This window comes from Tinamus guttatus, unplaced genomic scaffold (genome assembly GCF_059628265.1).
Source record: "Tinamus guttatus ecotype Peru unplaced genomic scaffold, ASM5962826v1 Tinamus_guttatus_pri_ptg000060l, whole genome shotgun sequence".
In the NCBI taxonomy this organism is placed as follows: Eukaryota; Metazoa; Chordata; class Aves; order Tinamiformes; family Tinamidae; genus Tinamus; species Tinamus guttatus.
In genome coordinates this window covers 11,257,856-11,285,739 of record NW_028288594.1, presented here as the reverse complement: position 1 = coordinate 11,285,739, position 27,884 = coordinate 11,257,856, and the positions used below count along the sequence as shown (strand labels likewise).

Sequence of the window (27,884 nt, the reverse complement as noted above, 5' to 3'; positions counted from 1 at the left end):
GGAGTTACCGGTACAAGGGAAGGCACTTTGATGATTATGTTATTTTGATTTGCTCCCAGGTGCTGAGGTATTTTACCACCCCTTGGATTCAATTTCTGTCATAATATGGAGGTGGTTCAATCAGCCTCTACAGAATTCATTAGTGCTGAGAAATCCCTCAAAAAGATACCCAGCATCCTTCTGGACAGCCTGGTAGAGGAACCTGAAGAAAGACATGCTGTCCCCAACCACCTGCTGGAATCCAGTAAGTTTCTACTGTCTTACTGTTCTCCAACCTTAAAGAAATCTGGTAGCGAGCAAAGCATTCATGTCTGTACTGTTCCTGACTGACCTCTAAATTTTGTGGTGATTGGTTGAAGCCATAAAGAGTCAGATGTCATGAAGTCACTGTGACAAGCGTCACAGAATCACTATTATCTGATGTTGGAAGGGACTTCTGGAGATCACCTGGTTAAACTTTGCAGCTCAAAGCAGGGTCAGCTAGAGCAGGTTGCTCAGCACCCTGCCCAGTCAGGTTTTGAATATCTCCGAATTTGGAGACTCCACAACCTCCACCAGGACCCTCACATTCTTTTCTGCCAAGCTGCTTTCCAGTTAGTTGATCCTCAGTCTGTACTGGTACTTGGAGTTTTCTCTTCTCCAGGTGGAGGACTTAGCACTGATCTTTCCTGATCTTCAGGAGGATCAAGTCAGCTCGTTTCTGCAGCCTTTCAAGGTTGCTCTGAATATCAACGCACTCATCTGGTCTATCAACCATTCATCCCAATTTTGTAGCATTTGTGAACTTGCTGTGCTGAGAGTGCAGTCTGCCCCATACTGAAGATATTAACGAAGATATTGAACAGGAGTTTGGTCAGACATGATTTCTCCTTCATAAATCCATTCTGACTACTCCCAGTCACATTCTTGTTCTTTATGTGCTTGGAAATATATTCCAGGATTATTTGCTTCATTCACTTTCCCAGGAATAGTTGGGAGACTGACTTGTAGTTGGATAATCCTGGATTCTCCATTTTCTCTAGAGGGAAACGATCCCAGGATCATGAACCTGCTGAGGTGACAGATGCCATCCTAGCACTTCATTTGATGAGTTAGGCATTTGCACATCCTGTCTTAGCAGAAGAAATAAGCTCTGTCTCCCTTTCCTCTCTATAACACGCTGGGTGCTACATAAACACACTGGATAAATGTAACCATCATGATATCTGTTTCACCTGGTCTCCTTTTCTCCCTGATTGATTTTTTTTTTTCTCCAGGGACTTACTCCAAACTTCAGAGGAATGAAGTCATCCAGGCTGAGCCTGCTGTGTTGCACTATGGAGGGTATAAAATTGGAAAACATCACCAGCAGACGCTAGTAAGTGTCAGAGCAGAGATCTTCTCAGGGCTTGTAAATGATAACAAAAGCTGAGAGGGTTGCTTGCATTCATGAGTCCCCTTGCTGTACAGAGTACTCTGTAAGGTAGCTCTACCCCAGGGACCTCGAGGTAGCAAAACAGAAGGTAACAAAACAGACAAGACGTTGTCCTTTGCGGTCTCTCTTTTACCTGTGTCTGTGAGCAGGGTTAGAATGATGGGTGGCTTGCATGTCACTCATAAAGGATCCCTGCTTTAAACCCATAAAGGATTGTTCTCAGAATGTGTTGGACTGACTTTGTGGCTCCAGGCATGTTCACTGGTGGGAAGATTTTGAAAGTATTTGGCCTTGTGACAAGGGTGGTGTGATTTAAGGAAGGAAAGTCAGGACATATATGTTTGATTCTCTTTCCAAATGAATAATTTGAGCATCTGCTTTTCCTCTCTCTGCTTTTCCTTTTGTCTGTCTTTGTTCATATAGAAAGTGCTTTGAGGCAGAGGTTGGATGGCTATGATGGGCTAGGTTGACCAGGTATAAGGAAAGTAAACAAGATGCAGGAGGCTTTGCAGGCTGAACTGGCACAGTCCAAAGGTTTGTTACTTTGTGATCCAGAACAAAACAGGGGAATATTAAGCAATTTCTGTTATTTCCTACCTCTGTAAAAGTGAGGTCAATAGTTGCTATTTTTTTAAGTTCCTTTTGCCTGTAAACAAAACAGCACCAGAATTTGATTCAGAGGTATCAGAGTAATCAGTGATTACTCTTGCTGATTTCAGGGATTTACATGGAATAAGATGTAAATCTTCCTATGTAAAGAACTCTGAGTTGGTTCCAAAGATTAAAAATGTGGGTTGCAAGGTTTAAATAGTTTTGTTTTAAAATATAAAGCATATTAAAGCTATTTCTACCAAGGTAGAAATGATTACTTCCTTGCTTAATGTAGCTTGTTTGCTGTGGAGAGTTTCAAAAGTGCAATAGGCATTCCCAGATGACCTGTCATATTGTAAAGCATTTTGGTTTTTGTTTTTCTTTTGTTCAACAGAAGCTGATAAATATTTCTGGTGATGTAATAAACCTTCACATTATACCACCCCAGACAAAGTATTTCCAGATTAAATACAACAAAACAGTAAGTGTCAGTAGACCCTCATACAGCTCTTTGCACACATCACCATGTTGTTTCATATTTCAGTTTTCATCTGCCTTCTCTCCGTGTTGTTTTCTAGCACCGTCTTGTCCCTGGCTTGTCATTTGTGGTTACTGTTGACTTTTGTCCTGATGAGTGGCGATATTACTATGATTGCATCCGAATTCATTGTCAGGTAAGGGTTTATTGTAAGAAAATATAGTTTTAATGGAATAAAACAGCAGTTAAGCTGCTGGCTTATTAGGGCCACATGAATTCATATGAAGAAGTCAGAATTGGAACATTTTGATTTTAAGCACCCATTTTTTTTTTCTAGCATAAAATTTTCAGACTGTAAATATCCCAGAGTTGTGGGTAAAAAATCTTCCTCCTCCTCCTTTTTGCCCATAGATCTATCTTTGAGCTTTACTGATGGAGTGTTTCAGCAGAGCAGGTTTGCAGGTGCTTTGGGTAGTTATTGATAACATAGAAAGACAGATGAATACTAAAAGCAGACAGAATAGCCTTAGCCAACATAGTGATGGTCTTAGAGGTGTTGCATACCCAGTTACTGACTAAATGTAATATAAGCTTTTACTTTCCATAACATGTATTCAATGTAAGAAATTAATATTTACCATGTTTTTTGGTAGGGAGAAGATACATTACTCATTCCTGCGCATGCCTACCCTGCTGTGAATGTTGTAGAATTTCCATCATTTATAAATCTGTCTGATGTATCAGTTGGACAGAGGTGAGTGAAGGAGATACATGTGTAGGAGATACAGAAAAATATATATGTAAATGGAACTGGGATTTTAGCTAGTCTAAATTAGTGTTGAGTCACTTCATTCATCATCTGGTGAAGCAAAGGATCTTCAGGAGCAGGCCGTAGTAAGGCAGAGAAAAAAAAAGACATTTCCTATTATTTATTTTCCTAAGCTTTTCAAAATGTGTTTTCCAAAGGAACACTCTGTATAACATGTGTTTTTTTTTTTCTTTTTTTTTTTTTTTTGCTAATCAACAAGGTAAGATTTTAGTCAAACAGTTTGTATGAAACAGAAATAAGCCTGGGCGAATTAGTCTTGATTTGTGGGATGATGGACGGAGTTAGACCAGCTCTTGCATTTCAGCTTGATACATGAAAACAGATTCAGAAAAAAAGCCAGGGGACATGAATAGATGTGTTCTAATATCTCTTCACACAATCAAAATGAGGCTTAAAGGGTGTTTATGAAAATGAGGTCCCTGCAGCGTTACTTCTGCAGTGGTTAAAGTTCAATCCTGCTGGTGTATCAGAGTATCCAGCTCTTTTGAAGGCTTTACACTAGAGTCTTCTCTTACTCTTTTCTGCAAGGAAGCCCATGCAAGGAGCCTGATTTCTGATTCTGTACTTATTGTTGCTTCAGTTTGGATTATTCTTGTTTGCTAGACAATGCTGAGATGCACAGAAATGACTTTTAAAAAGCTATTTTTTTCTGTAACATGTTCTTTTTGGCTAGTAGAAAGTAATTTAAGATGTAGACTACCTAGCAATCAAATCAAGATTTAGTTCTAATTTCCCGAATGAATTGTCTGAAATATTTTACTATTTTGGAACAACAAGAAATGACTATTTTCATATTAAAGTAATCCATCTCTCTTACATGGATAGATCCAGTGCATGTTGTGTATAATATTTTCCAGCTAACTAATGATCAACTGCAATTTCATTAATTCTTTCTTCTTCCTTTCTCTCTTTTTCAGTAAGGAATATGTTATACCTTTGCAGTGCAGCTGTCCAATAGATTTTGAATTCCACATTGATTTCATTCAGCGGCACAAAGCCTTCACTGTCCAGCCAACATCTGGTAGATTGCACTAGCTTAAAATTCTAAAACTTAAATGCATATTTGTTGCGTGTATTTACTTGTAAGCATTTCTTCAGTGTTGGGTAGAAATGTGTGTAGAAAGAAACAGCCTTTGCCCCAGAGTATTTGTGGATAAAAGCCTGGCCCTCAAGTGGCTCAGTGACCCTGTGTGACACTCCTTAGTGTTGGAAAATTATCTTTTGAAGCTGCTTGGGTATTATCAAATCCGGGTTGTAGAGAGGAAATAATCACTGCTTCAGGACAGCCGATTTATCTACGGAGTGTCGTGAACCTCTCTTACTGAAGAAATATATCAAAGGCTGTGGCAGCAACTGTGTGCGTTGCTGCTGATCCTGTTGTTGATACACAGGAAAAATAAAAGGTGGCCTCTGCTCCATCAAACTTATCCCCATACCCATGTTTCCTTAGTGGCCTGGAAGAATTCACTGCAACTATGTGTGTTGCTTCAGGAGCTGTTACAGTCAAATGTATTGTTCACAAAGAAAGTAAACTGTGTTGCTGCCTTGTTTTTGGCTATTTTTCTTGCTGTGTGCTGTGAGAAGTTGTAGTTGTAAGGGAGGAAAAGGAAAAAAAAATACAGTTGAACAGAGCTAGGAATGAGGTATACAAATCATTACTTTTTTTTCACAGTCACAAGCAAAGTTGCTGGAACTATTTCAAGTTTTCTAGTTCTGATGAGAGAAGAAATACAAAAATCCCAGAAAAGCATGTGTCTAGTAGAAGTTGGTAGCCGAAAGTTAAATCAGTCAACCACGAGGGTGTTGAGAACTCTCTAAGGAACAATAAGCAGTTTCAGCTCCTACTCAAATCATCAGACGCTGCAATTAGCAGTGATTAAGTAATGTAACAAGTTACACACAAATAAATGCACAATGAATCTAACTGTTCTTTAAAACTAGGTTGCAGGGAACTAGGCAGTGGTCACTTTACAAAGATAATGAATTAGTATTGTATGATATTAATAATGAACTGAATAAAGTTCTTTTTCTCCAAACTGAGAAACATTGGGGCTGTACCTTCAGATTGCACTGACTGTTCAGAGTTAAAGTGGTTTGAGAAAATCGTGGTATGGATAATAAGGAAGTAAAGGCAACTAACAGTAAAGGCAACTAACACATCAAATATGGACCATTCCCCAAACCTGAAAGAACACTGAGAAATATAATTTATAATGCTATTTATAATGTTTTCTTGAGAAACCAAAAATAACAGAGACTTGAGAGCAGCAGATATAAGTGGAGTGTTTTTGCATATAAACAGTGTCTGTCATTTTCAAAACAGCAGGGAGTAGTCTTGTAATCTAAGTGTCAAATCTCACTGCTATTGAAAAATACTTCCCATTAGTTGGTAACCGATAGTTCTGGAAACATACTTAGAGACCTGAAATAGTTTCCAGGCCTGCTGAAATCAACTCAGACACTAATATTGTTCAAAAATATATTCTAGAATCCATTTAGTAGACCTGAGTGGATTGTCATGGGAAGTATTCTCATTATTTTTCTCCTCTAATTACAGGAATCATTCCAGGTAATGGGAAAGTAGAAGTAACTGTGAAATATTCTCCACTTCAGTATGGAACAGCGCACATGAAAATGCAGTTGTGGATTTCACAGTTTCACTCAAAACCCTATGTATGTGTATTCACAGGAACATCAACACCCCATCTAGGTCTAATGTATGTGTGGGTGACTGATCTTTGAATATTTTTGTTCAATTCTAAAAAATACTCAGGAAATGGGGTTTCATGCAAATTTGCTGTAATCATTTTAAGCATTTGTATTCATGTAAACTTAAAATGCTCTAACGTTATTCAAGTCTTAATGCTGGTACCTGCTCTTTTGGTTGCATATCAACTTCTCAGAATACTCTGACTTTGTGTGAAATGAAACTGTACCAAAATAAAAACAAGATGTTAAATACCCCCAAAGAAGTGTTGGGCATTCTCAGCCTCTATTATACCTGCTATATTTTGCTGTTGTTGCTGAGATCTTGCAGGACAGAGGATCTTTTTTAAGCAGTTAGATCTTTGTCCTATGATTATTTTTTTTTTTTATAAACTGGAAAGATAATGAAATTAGAAAGTTTGATTCCAGTCATAATTTGGGAGAGAAAATTCCAGCTTGTTTTGTGTATCTGGGAGGGATGTAAATGCACGTTCTGCACTTAAATCCCATTTGCAGAGTACTTATGAGACCAATGTCTGTCCTTCTGACACCTAGAAAAGAAGAATTCGAAAAACAAACAAGTCCTTCAAAGAAAAAAGCTGTGTCTGCAGGAAAATCACTGGTGTGGAGAAGAGACCAGTCCAGTCAGCCACAATCCAGGCCTATTCAAAAAGTAAAGGTGTGATGCACTAATAAGCAGAAGTACTTTTCAGGACTAACCCTCTTCCTTGTTTCTATTCCTCCACATTAATTGTTATCTTCTAGGAAATTGAATACCAAAACCTCAGATTCCCCACAGACTTGTCAAATCCACATGCTGTGGCAACTGTTTTGAATCAGGAACCAGGCAAATTGAAGATTAAGGACTTAAAAGAAGGTAACATACTTAATCAGTAAAAAAAATAGTCTTATAATTTTGTATAAGATTCCAATGGGCAACTCAGCTTCAGAATTGTTGAGGTCATGTGATTACTGTTTCTGTGCGAAATGTCACCTTAGCTTTGTGTATTAATAAGTTCAGTTATCACAATGGATGTGTTTCCCAATTAAAAACTCAGATCTAATTTGACGTAAGATATGGCTTTCTGACATTCCTGCAGTCCTTCGCCAAGGCAATGAAGGGACAAAAACAAGACAGATGAAGGAAGCTGTATTTGAACAAAAAGTTAAACAAGCTGTTCAAGAAGAGGAAGAGAACCATATGAAGTGGTGAGTGTTAATTATCACCATTATTAGCAACATTAGAATTTGCTTAACTAAGGCTCTTGTAAATGATGTATGTGTTATCCACTAATGCGTAATGCTGCCATTTCAGGTTTTGATGGGTTTTTCCTACATTTAAGTTACTATTGTTTCACTTCCATTTTTTCCACTTCTGCCTAAGGGAAATCAGATTAGTTTTAGTAGTGGTAACTGAATGCGGTCTTTGATTTTACTGTGGTTGCGTTCAGATTAAAAACTGCTGCTCTCCTGTTCTCCTTGCTCTGTTCTCATATATTCCTGCTTTGTGCCCTGTGCTAAAGACAATAAAGCAAGAGCTTTCGCCATGGTTGTTAATAAAGGTTGAATCTGAACTAAAATGCATATAATACAGAGTGAATAGAATTACATATGTGTATCAAATAGTGTAAAGTAACATGCATAATCATGTGTTTAAGCACAATGCAGTTTCATTTGCAATCAATTTTTCATAGCACAGGCTATAATCCTCTCAACATCTTAGGAAGAGAAGAATTAGTCCATTTTCCTTTAAATAAGCAAACTGTGTTAAGTATAACATTTTTCTTTACTATAAATTTAGGCAAGTTCATAAAGGCAAAGATCCAATGTCTATGAAATTTAAAAAAGAGATTATTGAAAACCGACAGAGGGAAGAAGAACAATACAAGGTTAGTCTTTGCTGTTAGTTCTGTTATTTTAAAATCAAACTTACACTTTTAGACTACCTCCTGTGCATTACTGAACATTATTAAGTTCTTAGTCTTTTCAGTTTTTCTTAATACATCAGTACAAACCTGTACTAGCTGCATTCTTCCTGCAGTTTTATTGTGATTATTTCTGCCTCTCATTGTTTATTAAATGTTTTTATGTGGGGGAAGAGGGAAAATATTAGTGGAAGTGCAACGCAATATTTTCCCAACCTGGTAGCTTTGCACCGAGCCCCATTCCAGTGCAATGCTGCAGCAGAATCTTCTCAGCCCTGTGGTGGCCTCCAGGCCTTCTGTGTGCATGGTACTGCTCTGAAGAGTTAGTGTCCTGAGTGGCTCGAAGCTAAACCCAGTCAGTACTCACACAGAACCATAGTGAAATACTTTATCAGGTGCCTCCTCCAGAGCCTCGCCCTATCTTTGATTTCTTCCAGGCACCTCAGAGTCTTTCATGGAGGTGACAGCAGCAGCAGGTGGGAGCAGGAAACATTGGTTCTCCAATAGTGCAGCCCTTGGGGACTTCCCCTCCTATTTCCCAGTTTGCTGTCACATGCAAGCAGCCTCTGACCTTCCACTAACTTCCACGGAGCTGCTTATGGGAGTAAATGAAGGTCAAGCCATAATTTACCCACTGAGTTAGGCATTGCGAATTAATTCAAACATTATATTTAGTACAAACAAATAAGGAAATCAATGAGAAAAGGAATATAAAATGTGAGATCATTGTATTGATTAAATATGTTGGGAAACATTTAACTACCTATTGGCTCCTGGGGCAGTGGAGGTTTCTGGTTTCACAGTTGCCCCCATGACATTCAGTCAGTGGCAGAGCTCTGCTGTTCAGTTTGTTCACCCTGAGTGTCTTTACACATCATTAAGTATTTATAAGCCCTCCATTTACTCAAGTGGCTCATGCCACTGTGTGAGCGGCTGTCAGGGAGGTCTCTAGCTCATCTGTTTTCTATGGTCCTAAACAAAACCACAGCCCATCAAAATCTTGGGAATTTCACTCCACATGATAACCCCAAGGGCTTTGTTTAAGACATAGTAGTGTCCAGGAAATGAAACAGTGGGTAAGGAGAACTGGGGTGGAAGATGCTTCTAAGAAGAGAAGCTCTATTATTCATCCAGCATGCCTCAACACACAAAAGTAAGGGAGTTTCAAAGAAATGATGTGAGCAGTTTCATACATGAGCAGATTAAAGAGCAAGAACCATTGGAAACCATGGTAAACGAAGAGTTCTTAGAAATGGGGAAGCTGCAGGCGATTTATGTAGGCATGCTTGGGTGTTAGCTTACAGCAAGCTAACTTCTTTCTGCAAAGTTTCTCTGAGCTGATTTTGGCTATGCAAAGTGATCTGTGTTTCATTAAGGTGGGAATCTGACTGAAACTCGTGCCTAGAAAGACATTATTCACTTTGTTTGATTTACTAAAGTATTGCACTAATCACTCCCTGAAAGGGGAATGAAGCCTGTGCTTTGTCAACCAGCCCCAGAATGTTCCTTTGTAAGTGTGTTTCCACTAATTGTAAGTGAGGAAAGAATTCAATGAATACTTTGCGCTAATGTGACTGTTCTTCTTGATGGCAAATTAGATCCAAAGAGGAGATCCTATCCTAGAAAAGGAGTTTCAAAGGAACAAAGTAGAAGTTTCTGTCAGACGTGTTATCCGGCCTGTTCAGCAGGTTTGTTTACATGTTACTATCACCTATTAAGCTAACAAATGACTTTAGCAATTTGTCACTAAGTGCTTTTCCTCCTGATGTCCCCACTTCTGTGTCAGTATCTTATTTATCACTTTTATTCCAGTATATTACGGCCAGCACCATGCTATGTGAACAGTTCACTTTCTGATACTCTGATCTTTTAATATGAGAAGCAAGTGGAAATCTACATGCCTAAATTGAGATTCATGCTGTTAATTTTAAAAAACTTTTTTCCCTTCCCATTCCCTTTTTCCCCTTCCTTTTCCTTTCTTTTTCCCCATCCATTTCCCTATCTCTGTCCTCATCCTTTTCCCTGCTGCGTTCTCCCACTGGACTTGCAGTGTCCAAGTATCCTTCCTACATTTGACTTGCTCCGTAATGACCCTTGGGACAAGAGAAACAGGATGTTGAGAAAATTCCAACAAGCAGCATACAAGGTAATGTGAACAACTAGAAAACAACAAGTTTCTTTTTATCAAAGATGGAGCCAGACTGCAGCAGTGCATGAGAGAATGGGTGCAAATGCAAGTAGGAGACATGAAGACTATACATAAGGAAGACCTTTTCCACTATGAGGACAGTCACATATTAGAGCAGGTTGCCCAGAGAGATTGTGCAGCCTCCATCCTTGGAGGTTTTCAGGACCAGACTGGCTAAAGCCCTGAGCAAGATGGTCTGATCTCATAGCTTCCCTTACTTGGAGTAGGAGGTTGGACTAGAGACCTCCTAAGGTCCCTTCCTACCTGAATCATTCTGTGGTTTTATGAATTCTTTTAAGAAGCTAAAGATGATATCAATAGAATGACCTCATGAGTTAATATCTTCCATTTGCACTCCTTTTTTATTTTTCCTCAGAAAATTCAAATGCTGGAAGCAATATGCAGATTTTCTGTGCTCCTCATATGCAGTTTAGATATATTTTTAAGATATATTCTTTACCACAGTCTGCAGTGTTAGACTCAGTACAAAAGTCCCGTGTGGTACAAATAATGATGTGGCGAAATGGTCTCTTCTGGTATTAAAACGCAGGGATCTTCAGTGTCACTTTGTGACACATAGCACTGGGCAAATTGCACAATGTATATTGTTACTTATTTGTTTATTTTCCAGTTTCACAGAACCCAAAGTATTCATCTGACCTCAATTAATTGTCTGTTTACTTATTGTTATATAAATATATACACACACACACCAATAGATACACCTGAAGTATTTTGGCCTGCCAAAAAAAGTCTGTTAAATTGTAAGACTAAATGAATAGTTGCACTAGTTTTGGTGTGTAAGGTCACTGTGGAGTAAACATCTATTCTACATCTCTCCATCCCCATTTTATCCCTCCTGAACAGAAGACAAAAGATAGCAGAAGTTCTTAAATAGAAATATCCGAATGACCTTTGTAGAATAGTTAGAAGTGTTGTGGGTTGCTATGGCTGTAAATCTCAGATTGTTCAGCTTAATATTAAACTTTATAACTTGTAATAATTCTCTTAGATTGTGATTCAAATTCGACAAAATCGCTTGCTACATTTGTTCCATGAGCTAAACAGAGAAGCCAGAGGGTTGGAGGAAGTCTCTGGGTCTGGTAAGGAATAAAAGAACAAACTAATAATTTTGGCAATGAATTATGATCGCTTGGGTTATACTGCAGTGTGTCAAATGCACTACGTTTCTACTCACATGCATATGTAAATACACAGTCCTTGCACAGGAGCTTTCAAGCAGTAAAGAAAAAGTGTGACAAAGTAGAAATGATTGCAGTCAAAATGTGTCTCTTCTAAAAATTATTTTAAAAGGTCATTAACTGTTCTTAGGATGTTTTTCTCAATACCGTTTTTTTCCAAACAAATGCTTGCAAAGCACTCATATGACTTTTATTTTGGGCCTGTTCAACTGCAAAAGGTAGTAGTTCATTTCTTTGTAATGAAATGAAAGTGTTGACCTGGAAAAATCACTTCTTTGACAGTCACAGATGGAAACTGCCCTTAGATGGAGTCACAGTTTGATGGGGACTGAGGAAGATTTGTGTCTCTTGCTTCTCATTCTTTGACAGCTCACACTTTGACACTCGCTTTGATAACTTCTGAAACACCTTTCCATATCAGAGCTTTCCTGCTTCTGCAAGTGGGGCCTCTTTTATTCCCAGCATGCAAGAAAACTCATTGCAGGAACTGCAGGAGTGTTTTAGGCAGGAGCAGCAATGGCAGTCAGTGTAAAAGGAGTTCTGACTTAAGTCTGCCTTGCTGAGTGAAAACAGATAGAGAGGACCATGCTGGAATGTGTGGGCTGCGATGACACTCTTGAGAAGAGGTAATCAAGTCTGTCTAGTAGTCATGGTATTGTACCTGCTCTCCTGTAGATGTAGCATTTAAAGTCTTTAGAAAAGATTTTCTTTTATTTCATATTAAAATGACTACACTGATCTTAAGGAATATGTTAAATACGTGTTTTGTGTTTGATTCTATTTTTGTAGCAGTGTATTTTTGTAACAGACATTACAAAACATAACCTTGCTCTCTGTTAATGACAGAGAACAGGAGTTTCAACAAACCAGAGAAGTGTAAGGCCATTTCTTCCAGCATATCCGAAGACCGTATACTACCGTTTGAATTCCCCATTTACAGTTCCCCCCAGTTGCACTGTGATTTGGTGAGTATTGTGCCTAAAGTGGCAGCAACTACTCAAGTCAGAACTTTGTTGAAGACATTGGCCCCAGGCCAAGTGCTGCTTTTATCAAAGCTTTACAGTGTGACTGTTATTGTAGAGTTGCAACAAATAAATGAATTACTTCAGAAAATAGTTTTAAACAATTGCATTTTCTTAATTTAATTCTAAATTTCTGAATAAAATATTAATGGCCAGGGCTAGTTAAAGTACTGGGTTTGGCAGAAGAAATGGAGAAAAAAAAAAGGCAACTAAAAGACCAAAATCCAACAAGGGACTGGAGATATATCAGTGTGTTAGCACAATTATTTCTATGTATATTCAAGTAGCTATGCTGATGAATGGTTGCCAATGGAAAACAAAATTCCCACCATATTGCTGGGCTTTAATGCTATATTCTCTCAGGCACCTGATGCTCTTGGCCCGGTTCCAGTCAAATCTGCAGATGTGCAAGTGAGACACGTTCTTCCCTATTACGACTTGAAGGTGAGTCAGTAGAGCTCTCGACTCTGTCATGTGTTCTGTTTTATTAGTCCAGTTAGACACGTTTTCTGCCTGATTTAGTAGCCCCAGTGTGCAGCACAGTAGAAATGTTGCCTTAATAAGCCTGTGTGATTAGCATGCTGTTATTAAAAACAAATCTCGTCTATTTCTGTAAATAACCAGCTGTAGCCAGCAGTAGGAGACAGAGTAATGAATCACCTCTGCTGTAATTATTGTATCTCTAGCAGCGAGATGCATCTTCTACTATGAATGAGGATACTGTGCAAAATCCCCCAAGCAACTCATAACTTTTCCTTTCATTTCAGAGAGCAAAAATGCTATCCCATTATAAAGATGTCCTTCATCTTTAGCAAGTAATGGAAGTCTGGTTTTTTGGGATTCACATATATTTGCTTAGTCCCTGCATAAGAAATACAGACATCTCCTTCTTGAAGTTCACAGTATTATTTTTCAACTTTATGAATACAGAAACGTAAAGTTTCTGTACTCATACTTCTGTACTCATAGTTACTCTGTAACTTCTAAAGTTACTTTTGACTGTTCCATTTTTTTCTCAAATTTTTGGGTAGCAGAAGATCAAATTCTGCATCTCATCGAAGTAAAAATATTTCCTGAGATTCAAACTGATGCAAGTTTTAGCTCAATTTCCTCTTCCCTTTTTTCTTCTTTTCCAGGTTCAGAAGCTTTTTGTTAATATCTTTTTCCCTTGCTAAACAACTGTTTCATGTATCAGTGTTAAATGTATTGCTAAATACAGTTTTTCTCTAACCCACTGAGTTCAGTGCATTTGATCAAGAAATTATTAAGTTTATGGTCTTTCACAGAAAAGCAAGAATGAAAATACTCCTTTACGTTCTCATTCATCTTGTACCAGTGAACTATTTCTCCTGGAAGATTTGGCCACATACCACATTCGTGAGTAGTGGGCCATGTATCTATTACCAGAGAGATGTGACATGTCTATGCTTCAGCTGAACTGTTCCCCTCTGTCTGTGAGTTTAGCAAAAGAGGTTGTTTTCGTGTCCTGCAGTACCTCTTTTTCCTTTGCTCTTAGGTTCCTCAGCATTTCCGCATCATGCAATACCAGCCGTTCTGTACACACCATGCGGCCACAAGTTACAAACCTCAGAAGCTTTCCCGACCACTGAGGCAGGGAGCCCAGGTAACAAGTCATCTTAAATACAAACTTCTTTTGCTGAAGTCAGTCCCAGCCCTACATTTCTACAATTTTTTGATTAATTTTGTTTCAAGACATTTTACCAAAAGACTAAGTGCACTCTGACATCCATTGATGTTTGTGTTTTTTCAAGGATGAGTTGATTCAAATAATTGCTTCTCCTGAGAGACAAGTGAAGTTGACCTCCCAGAGGGGGGATTTTAGCAAGCAATCTCCAGAAGAAGTGGCAGAAAAGGATATCAGCCTCTTAAACCTGGTTCCTCCCCAGGCTTTAGTCCACCCCCTTGAGAGCAGCCCACTTCGTATTTTTGTAAGTTGAAGTTTGTTTCTACAAAGAACCTAAGAAAGGAGGGGGCCCTATATGAAATCAGTGTGCAATTTTCTTAATTCCTTTTGTAACCTTGCCCAGGTAGCAGGACTGCTGCAATCTTTTCCTTCTGGACAACTAGGGGACTGCAGTTCCACTTCATCCTCAGGCAAACTGGGAAAAGTAAAATCAAACTCTTGGCTTGCACTGAATCCATCTATCTCGGAACTTCTGAGAGTTCTCATAACATTGTAAAGTAACTTTTCCAAGTCACAGCCATGGTGCATTGGAAGATTTTCAGTGCCTTGATTTTTATGCAGGTTGTGCTCCTTGGATCAACTGCAAGAGGTGTTTCCCACCGCAGGCAGTGTGGCCTGGCAGTCCCTGAGGTGGTTCTGAGCCCGCAGAGGCAGCCGTACAGCTCAGTGCTGTGCAGTGTGTGTGTGCAGCAATGGCTCCCTGCCAGCATGGCACTGTGCCTCAGTTGGATTACTCCGTCTTTCAGCATAATTTGTTTGCTCAAATGACAGACACGCCAGAGCCCAGCTTCAAGCAAGGGTATTTTTCTCCCAGACTTGAATTGCTATATTAAGACAGCAGAGAACATGAATGAACTAGGCAAACTTTGGATCTGTCATGTGGGGAGAAGGGAGATCAGGTCTAACACTGAACAGGAGAGTCACTATTAGATAAAGATGTGAGTTTGGAGTGACTGAATTAATTCTAAGAACTGAATTTTCATTGACTTAATTCTTTGCAGCACTCAGATTTTTTAAAATAATCTCTTCTTTGTTTTCAGAATCCCACTCCAGGTGTATGTCCAGTTTTACCTCCTTTGCCCTATTCTGAAACAAATATTGAATATCATCTTTGTCCTCTTCCAAAATATACCTTTACCAAGGAATGCCCCAAAAGATCCAGCATTCCAATCACGCAGAAGAAATTTCTACATCATAAGGTATGGCCTATTTTCTTTATTGTATGAGTACCTGCCCTGTTTTTGCTGAGAATTGTTCTATGGAATCCAAAAGAAAGATGAATAATCATCCTAAATAGAAAAAATTCTGAAGTATAAATTATGCATATACCTAAATAGTCAATAAGCAGGTCAGAATATGTTTTTATTATTAGAACTTTTCCATGCCCCATGTGTCCCTATGTACTTCTCTGCTCTTTCTTTCTTTTCACTCTCTGCTATATTTTCATGGCCTTGCAGTGGAGAAAGCATCTTTTAGATATAGAGAACTGCAGATCCCCAAACTCACTTCTCAAACAACAAGTCTGTCACTCTGTCCCCAAAGCCTCTCTCCCGCTGCATTTTGTTTTGAAGGTGATTGCTGTAGCACTTGTCATTTTAGGAAGTGATTCGTGGAGTAATGAGCTGGAGAAGATTTTTGCCAGTGGTGTATTCTACATTTTCCAACACTCCCACATTGACAAGTACAAGATCTAGGTAAGAATGAATTTGAATGTACAGTGCCACCAGCTTCTACTGTCTGCAGCTGTACTGACTAGTAACAAGTCCCACAGCTATAAATGTGACTGTAGGTGTAATAAGTTGCAGCTCAGAAATATCAAATGAATAGAGAAAACACCTGCTGACCTCCTTGGAGGAAAGATTAAGATCAATATAATTAGGTGAAATATCTAGCCCTGCAATTGGAGCTTCATTGAGGACTTTCAAAAATACCTGCTCCAAATGCTTCTTTGATTTCCTCTCAGAAGGCTCTGGGAGGTACAAGCCCAGTGTGTGGGGCAGAAATAGGCACACCAAAACCTGCAGTATGTGCAGCAGCTGCGCACAGCCGGAGCCAGCCTGTCTCATGCTCACCTTCCCTCGTGTCACTCTACTTTCTGGTATACTCAGATTTTCATGGAATATTCAAAAATACATCTTCTTTGTAACTGGAGCTACCATGAAGTTTAAATGTAGTTATTGCGTGTAGTTCCTCTCTGCCTATCTTAAACAAATACCATTTCCATCACAGGGATCCTTACAGTTTGGATATGCTTCCAAGAAATGTGCCACCAATGCTGGATGACTTACCTGAGAGAGACAGGGAAAATATAAATGATGAGTAAGTTTTTCCTCTATTATGAATTCAGTATGATTGATTAAGTGTTAACCATTTGTGTGAATTGTCTAAACCTGTCCTGAGAGATCCTCAAAGACAAAAGCAGAAAATTCCTCTTGTGTAAGACATTATTTTGTTTTGCTTGGCTAAAATTACCTTTAAAGGGATAAAATCTCACTTTTCTTCAATTTCTAGTGAGGTAGATGAAGCTGAGTTTGAAGTGGTACTTACTCCAGACATGGTAAGAGCTGAATTTCCACAAATTGGACAGGTGCTCTCAGAAGAAGGCAAAGAGAAATCAGCAAAAGAAGAAAGGTAATTATAATTATTGAAATTAGGAGGGAAGAATGGAAAGGAATGTGAGAACATGCTTCTCCTTTTGAATTATATAGAAAGTCACCCTGAAATGCCTTGCAGACATTGCAGAATGGCATGCAGATCTGGCACTTTGATAAAATCAGAAGTCTCCTGTCTGATACTTTGCACTGCATGTACAGTCTGTGGATGGGACCTGAGAAGGCATCTGTGAAGGTGACATACTGGCCCAAACCGAGTCAGAGACTTTGGTTTTAACAATGCAGTCTAGTATTTGAGGCAGTTTTCTTATCCTCTCAGAGATGTTTGCTGTTCTTGGACCAGTAGATTTTCAGTTCTTTTTGGTTAGATATTGATTGCTGCTGGCAGAGGTTTGAGCCCTTAGAAATTTCCCCCTGTGATGGTGTTTTTTCCCCTGGAACTTTTCCGAGGAGCTGGTCACACTCACTGTGCTATCCCAGCTTCACAACTCCATGGATGTCTGTTATATTTCAGACACCCAACGCAGCATGTAAAACAACTTGCATTCCCAAACACAGAGTTGCCTCCTCCCTGAAGTGTTATAAATTGACCACCACAAGGGCCAAGTTCTGCCGATTGCTTTCAGTGTTGTGAGACACATGTCCCAAGTTTGGAGTTCAGGAGAGAAACCTTGTGAGGTATCTGAGGTTGGAGAAAGCCTTGAGGGACAGGTTGGCCTTTTGTTGGGTTTAGTGATTGCCACGATGAGTAAAGAACAGTTTGCAGAATGGCCCAGCTGTTCTGTGGGGCCAGAAGCAAAACTGGGGATATGTGATTTTGCAGGAAGGATGCAGGGAGGTGTAGGAGTTGGTGAGAGGGACACTAGGGGCAGCATCTTGATCAACAGGCAGCATGGTCAGGATAAATGATGTCAGAGAACATAGGAGAAGGTGCTGGGTTCCAGCCCTGTGTTTTCACAGACTTCTTGTATGACTTTGAGCCAGTGAATGAATCTTTCTGTCCAATAGTTGTCCCCTTTTCGAAGCAGGCATGATGATGCTTAGCTGCCTAGCTGATTGGGATGTGTATGCTAGCTTGAGACCTTCAGAGTCACCAAGGAATTTGAATATCTCATTTTCTTTAATTTTAGGGGAATGATGGACATTCGAATCTTGAGAAAATCTATCAGCTATTAAAATTTTAAGCTGTGGTAAATATGAGCTCTCTGACAAGCCACTGATTGCTGTGTTGTGATTACTACAACTTTGATTGAAAATAATATGCTGTATAAAGATCATGTGTGCCTGACTCAGTGTTGCTTTTTGCATTTTCTGGCACTGGTTACCAGAACATGGTTTTGGGATAGTTTGTGTAACTAAAGTTTTACTTTTTATCTCCACAGTAATATAGTGCTGGATGGCGCTTTTTCTAGGTAAGCAGTTGTATGACCATGAGATCCATTCTTTCTGAAGTTCAGATGTTTTCTTCAAAACTCTAGGATAATGCTTTCCTAAATTACACACCTCTAGTTATTGATTTTCAGGAGACCTTTTCAGTCCAGTTTGGCTATCTCTAAATCTGAGACTGCTACTTCAACTGATGATCTAAACTGCAGTTGTGGAGCATTTGTTATATATAATAGGACATAGCTATGCAAAAATAACAGAATTCATATAAAAATGGCAGTTCTGCTTAAGAACTGTGGAAGCTGCTGTGAGGCAACAGAAGCTCCATCATAGTAAAAGCTGGCTTAAGTTTACGTCTCAGAACGGCCACTTGAAGAAAGAAGGTGTCCCTGGAAAGTGGTGGATGCTGGCTGTTTATATTGAATTTGTTCATAGACCCTGATCCTACAAGGACTGAGAACACAGGAAAGAAAAGTCTTCTGGCAGATTTGGGTGGGCCTTTCGCTGCCAGTTAGACTTGGTGGGCATTTTCTTCCTTGGCTGGCTTTGTGATGAGAGAAACAAAGTTTTATTATCAAACAATGAAGTTTTTTCATTCTCTTCTTCTGGTCATTACAGTGTATGTTTCTTCATAGATAAAGCGTAGAAACTCAACCTAGTTTATGTTTACCTATCAGGTAATTAGCTTTCCTCCCTAGCCAAGCAAAGAGTGACTTCTTTTTTCCAAATTTCATTCCTCTTCCAGTTTGGTGCAAGTAATGAAATACAGAGTATTCACATGGAATAGCACACACACAGATTGCTTATTAAAACTATAAAAAAGAGAAATTCTATGTATCTTCCTTTTTTTTAAAAAAAATCAGTGTTTCTCACTAATTCACTTGGCTATTTTAAATATAAATGATCTTCTGAACCTCTTGCAGAGATCTACAAAACTATCCAGATGGACGTTTTCAACCACAGAACGAGCGGCTAAGGGAGAAGGTTCAAAAACATGTGGAGAAATTGAAGCTGAGTGCAATTAATAAAGCTCTTATTCTGGAATAAGAGCGATTTAATGAATTCTGTGCTCATTTTTTCACTGGTGTGAAGGACTGGAAACTACCATATGCATAGATTTGTACATAGTCTACTTTTTCCAAATAAAGAGTGAAAAGTCCTCATGACCAAATTGTTCAGATTTGGGTTTTTAATTATGATCTGTCTTTGAATTTTTGCAGGTAAGTCCCTCTCTGTCTTGACTGTAAATCAAACACATGAATTTGTTAATGGAAGACCTAAACACTGTGTTACTGTCCACAAAAATAATATCCAAGCAGATTTCATTACCTGCTTTCAGGATTTAATTCAATGAGCATCTCTCTTGACAAAAGGGAGCGTGAACTGGGGTGATAAAGGAGCAATCTAGAGCCTGATGGGGGCCCTGTGATGCATAAGGTGTATTCCTTAGGAAAGGAGAATAATAAGCATAAGATGTCACCTACTTTCCTGTGGACAAACTGGCTGTCAGATATTTATCCATCGGTAGCTGGTGGCTCATTTTGAAGAATGGTATAGGCTATTTGTGCTGAAAACTGTAAGTTTTCTGTACTAAAGGTTTGGCAAAGGAAGCAATATATTGCATCCTTTGGAGCCATGCTGCTTTTGTGGTATATTTCAAGCCACCATGAAAAGAAGTTTCTTTCAGAGATAAGAGTGTAGACAGCTTGTAAAAGGCTCAGGAGAAAGAAAATGGGAAAATGGGGTGTAAATGAAACTGCAGGATAACCTGTATTATACTGTATTTGCTCACTTTAGAGAACTAGCTGTTAAGTTTCTGACAACCATCTGTTCAGCAACAGGTGGTTCGGAATGCAGGTTTAGATATCTACAGAGTTTCTTTGATTAAAAACAACTGGTTAAATACTTGCTTTTTTTCTACGGGGAGTCCTGATGAAAACAGGTAATCTTTTAAGAGGTTCATTAAAACTGAGCATGGTGATGCCCTTATTAAAAGCATGATTTTTAACATGGCCATGACAAAATAATTTTTTAACAGTTTAAGTTAAATCCAGTGTTTTGAGATCTTTAGGAACTGTTACGCATCAGCTAAATTTCGGTGTCTGGTGAAAATGGAGTAGGCATTCAGAAGCAGTGGTGATGAGAGTAACCACATTTGATTTTCTTACAGCGGTATCCTTTTTCCTTCCTTCTCCTCCAGAGTTTTGCTGTCACCCCAGTGAGTGAAATTAGACCGGTTCCTGCACTGGTGAAGACCTGATCTTTGAAGAAGTGAACACATTTCTATGTAAGTGATCCTCCTTTCTGTGTTTTAAAGCTTTTGTGGGGCAGGGTTCAGTGAGAAGGTAAGATACAGAAAGCTGTTAAATTGTTCTAAATTCTGCCCTAAATCCAATGAGACTGTTTGAACAGCCAGTAATGCACAGAGCTCTGTCCATGCCTGTATCCCTCCTGGATTCCTCGTAATATGAAGTTGATTTTTACCCACTTGAGGTGATAATCTGTCAGAGGAAATCCAGCTGTGCCGAAGATGAAATTGGCTAAATAATTAGGTCTATGATTTTCATAGATGGATCCAGTTAAGTATTCTCCTGGCTGACTACAGAACGCTTTTGGAATGGAATATAACCTGTAAGAATTACAACCTGCAATTCATGGTTACTCACAGCACTGTGCTTGTTCTGTGTTTTGTGTGAAATGTGCAATCCCTGAGGGATTGCAGAAAATAAATAGAAATAAAAAGAGGGTTTTGTCAGGAATGAAGTGGTAGAATTGTGGTCTAACATTATCCACGGCACTGAAGTATTCTTGACTTTATGCCATGTCCTTATTGAAGAATCTGTTTTGAATAAAATGTGTCATTCTGTTCTCGGTTAATCCCATGGATGTGCAGATTAAGTACAGTACTTCATTGTGAACTAAGATCACAGTTAATATTATATGTGGCCCAGTTACCAGATATTCTAATGTTGATTTGTGGATTACCTCATTTCTGGGAATCAAAGGCCTACATTTGTACTGACTCAAGTGAGTAAGTAAGAATGTGTAAATTGATGTGCAGAACATGACAAGTTTATTTCCTTTTGCTGCAAATCCAACTAGTGCTTCTTGTGCTGTTTGGAAAGGATTAATTGGCTAAATGATGGTTTCATCTATTCTACCAGTTAAGATATATCTATCTTGGCTAAAAAAGGCCTGTCTGATTAGCAGGGTTAATAAGGACTGACTCATGCTTTAGCTCTTCTCCCTTTTATTACATAAGAAATGAGCGTTACCGTCTAAATCAAATAAAAGGTACATTTTGAAAAATAAGAATGTATTAATGTTTTTATATGGAAATTATCTGTGAGCTTCAGTGCTTTGTAACTGGGTATTAATCTCACTTACTCTTCTATGATGAGTGAAAGACCATCAGGGTCTTTAAAATGAAAATTATATTTTAGAAGAGGGCTGGGAGAAAAAATAGCAATGTACATCTGAGGTAAAGAAGTGAGTGAAATTGTGTTTTTAGCTTGCAAGACAAGTTTCGTGAGCAAATTGAAGAAAACTTCTATCTCTGGGTTTGTAGCACAGGTATCATTGATTCCAGCTTTCTTGTTGTTTGGCATTTATTTTGTCTCAAGCCTGCACAGGTTTTCTGCTGTCTTATAGGGCCTATGCTCACACTGCAGCTTTCCCTCACAACTGCGTGGTGAAAGCTTCTCTCCAGCTATTTTACCAGGCAGGATTTTAACTCTTGCTGAAACCTCTCCTGCTCCTTCAGTTTGGTTGGAATTAGCCAGCAGGACCTCTGTGACCTTTGAAAATCAGAACTGTCACTGATGTACTTAGCTTTTGTCTAGAGGAGATAATAAGGCAGAAGTTTTTAAATATTTTATTTCCTTTTTTATTCTGCTTTTCCCACTGTTGGGTTGTGTACTAATTACTGACCTCACTTGCCCAGAATGAGTCTTCTTCCTCAAGAGGATGAGGCTGCACTATCTTTTTTTTTTTTTTTTTTGAAAAGCAGAAAGCCTCCAGAGAAGGTTTTTAAAACAGTGAGCAGTGTCAACAGCTGTTCAGTGCCACGGCACTGACAGATTTATTTCCCCATTGGCATCGTGTCGGAGCCCCGGTGAGAATGGATATAACATTCAGCTCCCCTTGCCCTCTGTGTCTGCCGGGGGCAACGGCAGCCTCTCCATGGCACTCAAAGTTGTCCAGCACAGGAGCCAGCTCTTCTAATCTGAACAACCTTCTCCACCTGGTGCAGCTCTGCCTGCTGCCAGGTGATAGACAGGAGTAACTGCTTTGGTGGGGGACTCTGAAGAGCCGGCAGGAACACAGAGCTGCAGCCACGTACAGCTCTTCTCCGGCCCTGTGCTGGGGGCATTGTCAGTAGCAGGTTGTTTTACAAACATCTTAAGTATCCTGTGTCATTTCTACAAAGTTGTAATTGGTCACATGTCTCCTGAAAACACTGCTACACTGAGCCATCTTTTAGCTGTTTGTGTACTGCTGTATCCTCTGAGAAGGCTGGATTTGTCAAAATTTAAATCAATGCAATATTGTGCCGGTAGCTTTTACCACAAAAGAGAGCCAGATCACACTGTCTAAAAAAAAGATAGACCCATCTAAACAGGCTTTCTTGTGCCAGTCAACACCTGCAGAAACCAACTGGTCCTGAGGGACTTTCCAAATTATATCTGTATAGCCACAGCAGGGACTTGAAAAATTAAATCAAGCAATCTCCTAAAGACTCCAGGTGATTTCAGAGACCATGCAGGAAGTATTTTTCCAAAGCAAAATACATTGGAAAAAAATACATGGGAGCTGCCTTCTTGTGCCTTATGTAGTTTTGCTCCAGCACTTTCATGTTTTTCCAAAGATTAAAACTTGATTAAAGTGGGTGAGGGCTTCTCAGGGTGAAAAGCAGTAGCACTTTATTCTATCTTTGAAGAAATTAAATTCCCAGGACCTGATTTTGCTGTTAGTTGAGCATAGGTTTTTTAATGGCTGTCATGAGCAAAATGGTTACTGCTTTTCCTGCTGTTAGAAAAGGCTGTCCAAATATTTCAGTGAGGTTCTATGAGTTTTTAATTGCACAAGGGACTGAGTTAACATCGTATTATTTTTAATCAGCTCTTTTTATCTGGCTTCAGAATTCTGAGCCAAATTATACCTCTCTCTCACCAGCTAATTACTGGCTTAATAATCATTTCACAGTGTGGAGTCTCCAGTACCCTGATATGCATTGCCTACAAATCAATAATGCACTTTGACACCTCAGGGATATCGGTTGCACGATCATTGGCTGAGTTTCAGAGCAGCAGATGAAGAAACTAAGGCTTATTTCCCAGGAGTTTGGATTTGCATGATTAGTTCACTGTGTGTTACCCTGAAAGCAGACCACAAGTACCCAGAGAGAATTGCTTTCAAACAATTCTGCTTCGCTTCCCAGCTTCTGAGGGGCCCTTCCCTGCAGACAGCATCTTGTTTCCACAGACTGGCTGCTGTGGTAGCAGTAGGCCCAGATGTCCCCCATGCCAGGAGTCAGCAGTCATGGGTAGTCATTTTATATATTTATACAGCAGGACCTGGTGCAGTTCAGTATGCTCAAAAACATTGTCGATGAACAGACTGTGTCTGTTGCTAGAAGAAGCGGCCACATTTTTTTTTCTGATTCCCTTGTAGCTGACAGAGCAGGGACTCTCAAAAGTCCTGAAGTTCAGCACCTGCTGCGAATAACCCCTCGATATCAATGTGAGGAATATCTCCATCCACCAATGGAATGCAATTTAGTTTGTTGTAGCTGTTTGATAACATCGTCCAGCAGCTGAAGAGGAGCAAAATAGCTACATCTGCTATAACAAACCAGGATATTTCCTTGCTTGTGCAGAGCCCTAGGAAGATTTGTAACTAGACTGTGCAGGTGGGTACAGCTGGTCAAAGACAGGGTGCCCATTTGCTTATGTCGGGTTTGGGGAGACATTGCCACCTGTTCTGGATGGGAGGCAATAAAAACTCTGGTCTATCTGAGAGGGCCCAGCTGCCTGTGTCAAAGGGACAAGAGGAACTGGCACGGATGGGTTTTACTGATTTTGCTCTAATCTCATGTTGTTTTTCATGAGGATTTTGTGTTTATGAGCTGCAGTGTTGGCTTACCCCAAAGTCTCCTGCTTTCCTCAAGTGCTCCCACTCTCCTCGAGCTTTTTAAAACCCACTAAATCCCCCTAAGTACCTTTCCTCATGCCTGAAAATTCATCATTCTGTGCCTAGCCTCATTCAACCCTCGGGGACACTTTGCTGCAAAGGGAGTAGTGCTGCATAAAGAAAGCAGATTACAGTGCTTAGTAAATCACTTCCATAGCATCGGGTAGTTCCTTTAAGTGTTGAGTCCTGTTGTGCACAACTGCACCATTAATGGGGATGTACTGAGTTCTGCACCAGGTAGTTCTGTAGTCTGCACAGCCCCTGCAGCTCAGCGAGCTCTGAGCACTTTCAATGCCCTGAGGAAGAGGTTTCTGTGAGCCAAGGCCTTCAGGCAGCTAAAACACAACGAGATGTAAGTTGTTAAGATTACAGACTAAGCTATAAATTGTTAACCTTGTCCTGTAACTACATGATGAGCTTGAAATGTAGTTTTGTACAAATCAATGTGTGTCAGTAGCAAATGAACAGCATATTCATTCACTCAGCAGAGTAGAAAAGCCACTTAAAATGATGAGAGAGATTTCTTCCTAGAGTTTTCTTGTTTGCCTTTCAGTAACTGACTCAACAAAATATATTAAATAATTTGTCCTCCAAAAAGTCATGCTTTTCTAGTGAAGACATTTTATTTGTCCTCACAGATCCTGCTGCAGATACAGTTATTCAAACAGAAACAAAATGAGTAAATCCATCCTATAGCAAGACAGAAATTTAAAACAAACAGTAGGTTTGCTTCTGAGGCTGTGCTTCTGAGGTGAAAATGTACCGTGAAATAAGGAAAGTGTTCAGTAAGGGTTTTTAAGAAAGAGCTGTAGTTGTCTGGCTCGTTTCCATTACCCACTGATTCCATTATATTTGAAATACAGTCTAATTTCAGCAAGACATGACTTTTGGGATGAGAAACTATTTTTCTGCAATCCAGATTGCAAATTACCTACCGAATCTGGTCTGTATGCTAATAATAATGATGCCAGGCAAATGAATAGAATAAAATTAAAATAAAATAAAATAAAATAAAATAAAATAAAATAAAATAAAATAAAATAAAATAAAATAAAATAAAATAAAATAAACCATTATGCCAGCATGCTTGAGTCAGTGGGCAGGTCGCAGCTAATGTCAGCCGAGCTCTGCTGTAGCTCATCTCTGTCGCAGCTAATTGGTTTTCGGGCGCGTTTTTCCTTCCGATCTTCCTTCCTGATGTAAAACCCGTTGTGTCCAGCAGGTGGCACCAGCTGCTTACGCGTCCGCGCAGCGCCCAGAGGACCTGTTGATGGGCGCGCTGATGCGTCTGGGGACACCTGAGGCATCCACAGAGCCAGTGACAGCTCCAGATCCCTGACTGCCTCCGGAAGTCCTGGGAAAAGTGCTCCTCGTTTGCAGGGAAGTTTATTTCTTCTCTCCCTCGGCTGCTGTCATAGCTGGTCCTTTGTTTCCTTTCGCATCCTCACACCTCTGCAGTTACGTAGTCTGTATAAAAGAACTTTTCCCCGTGCTCTGCTCATCCTGCTGGGGCTTGCAGGGTCAGAGCACAGAACAGTGTGGGATTTGCTGGTGGGGGGGCTTAGCCTGGGCAAGGAGCACTGGGCCACAGCACCGTTCACCTCTGGTGTTCTGTGCTCCATGTCCCGCTACACTGTCCCCACATGAACATCCTCTGCAGCAGGAGGACATAAGAAATGAGTTATGGGTTTTGTTACAGTTGCTGCCGGTACCAGCTGTTCAGTGCCCTTCTGCACTGCTCATTGGACAAACTCAGAGTGAGAAACTATAAAGCAAACAGACCCCAGCTGCAGATACTGAGGAGCAAGGACAGGAAGCAGAGCCTTTAAGAGCAGGGGTCATGCAACCCCAGCACAGCTTTGCACATCTAAAGCCCCGATCATGCATGTCTTCTGCATGCTCTTCCCACATGAGAACAAGTCTATTTAGCTCTACCAGTCCAGACCAGGCTTATGGATAACACTGGTTAATCCTGGATTAATCACAGTTCAGCTGGTCACTATCTCACAGGTGGGCAGAGGCTGCTGGTGGTTTCAGCACAAGAACGATTCCCAAAACATGACATAGATAACTGCTTTCATGGCCAAATTACATTTCCTCAGCCAAAACAGTACTTGTGGCTGAACAATGTAATACAGGCTCATTTGATCTGCCCAACTCGTGTTTCATTCCTGGACAGGGCCAATCAGAGTAGGAAATTGTAGCTTTCTCTGAGGAAATCCAAACTAGGCAAGAGTGTTTCTCTTGCAAACAGAGAGCCTACTCTGCGGTTTTTACATTACCAGGTTTTTACATTACAGTTGTCAGATTCTGGCTGCGGCTTTGCCTGAAAGGATGAACAGTGTATGCATGGAGAACACAAAAATTATTAAGCAATAAATCCCTGTCAGGCCACAGGGAGTTTCAGAGAAGGTGTCTGCGTTTATCAGGTCCTGACACAGAAGCCAGTTTGTTTACACAAGGATAATGGTTTTATCCTTTTATCTGTTTTTTTACTTCAATGTGGTTGCATGGAGAAAAGGCACGGTGTACTTGTAAAACTTGTTAGCATTAATATGAGAATTCCCGCATTGTTCACAAGCACTGAAGCTGCAGGTAAGATAGAAAGTCATCTTCAGTGAACATTTTGATAGCTATCACCAAATGGTATCTATCATTAAATGGGTATTTTAGAGGAATTCCTCTGCATATTCTGTATAGTTAAATGAAAAGCGTTGGCAGTAGTTTCTCATAACTCCATACTTTTAAAGTAGGTTGCCTTAGTTACCACGGCCAGCTTGAGAGAAGTACTAATACCTTTTCAAAACTGTGCAGTTTCTGTGAAATCTCTGTGTCCTAATAAGCTACAACATATGCTTTTAACATTGTGTTACCAAACAACAGCAGTGGTGTCTACTCAAGTTAAACTGGAGAAGAATTGTCACTGCCAGAAACCAGTTACTGGTCATTACCTTAGCAACTGCCCTGTATATACTGGGAGAAGCAGGCTGTGGTGGTCCCTTGTAATTCCAAATGAGGTTGGCTTCGAGTTCCTCGGAAATTTGGTAGGTTGGAAGCACAGTCAAGCTCATGACCAAGAGTATATTTGCCCCAATGCGATGCTGATGTCTCTTGAATTGCCCTCTGTGTTGGCGATTCATTATCTCCTTTGATATTTCAGAAAAATGCCAGACATAACTATTCTTTAAAGGGTAAAATTTGTTAGCGAAGCGTATTGATTTATTCTGTTCTTACGAGCACAGCATTTGCTTTAAGGGCAGCTCTTTGCTTGGCCCGTTCAATAGAACTGCCCTTTCACCTTTTCTTCTTTCATTCAGGTGAACATCTGAAGTAGCAAGAGCTGAAGTTCTACAAAAACACATTGAATATGTTTTTATATCCTATTTCACAGCCTATCTTTTACAAGGCATAGAAAAGAAGTCCTGTACTGTCGGTGCACGCTTGTAAAGTTTGTGGAAGCCCCAGGACCCGTCCTGCCGCCGGCTCCGCGGCGCGGGGCGCGCGTGGCCGCCGGGGGGCGCCGCGCGTGGCCGGGCGGGCTCCGCGCTGAGGCGGGAGGCGCGCGCGGGCGGGCGCCGCTCTGGGGCCGGGCGGGCTCCGCGCTGAAGCGGGCGCCGCTCTGGGGCGGCCGGGC

General features: G+C 40.1%; 2 protein-coding genes across 2 annotated transcripts in view; one reads left to right on the top strand and one right to left on the bottom strand.

The window, feature by feature from the left end:
• Positions 1-27,884, bottom strand: part of LOC104580026 (glycerol-3-phosphate dehydrogenase 1-like protein) — a 320,964-nt gene that overhangs the window by 161,809 nt on the left and 131,271 nt on the right. The window lies entirely within an intron of this gene.
• Positions 46-19,105, top strand: CFAP221 (cilia and flagella associated protein 221). The gene is made up of 24 exons (XM_088540350.1): positions 46-244; positions 1,257-1,357; positions 2,400-2,486; positions 2,584-2,679; positions 3,137-3,237; positions 4,230-4,333; positions 5,870-6,029; positions 6,574-6,697; positions 6,784-6,895; positions 7,119-7,227; positions 7,820-7,907; positions 9,542-9,631; positions 9,994-10,089; positions 11,144-11,234; positions 12,180-12,298; positions 12,719-12,799; positions 13,872-13,979; positions 14,128-14,304; positions 15,101-15,259; positions 15,660-15,754; positions 16,290-16,379; positions 16,572-16,691; positions 18,055-18,084; positions 18,982-19,105. The coding sequence occupies exons 1-24, from the start codon at positions 106-108 to the stop codon at positions 19,103-19,105; spliced, it is 2,601 nt and encodes an 866-aa protein (XP_088396476.1). The 5' UTR covers positions 46-105.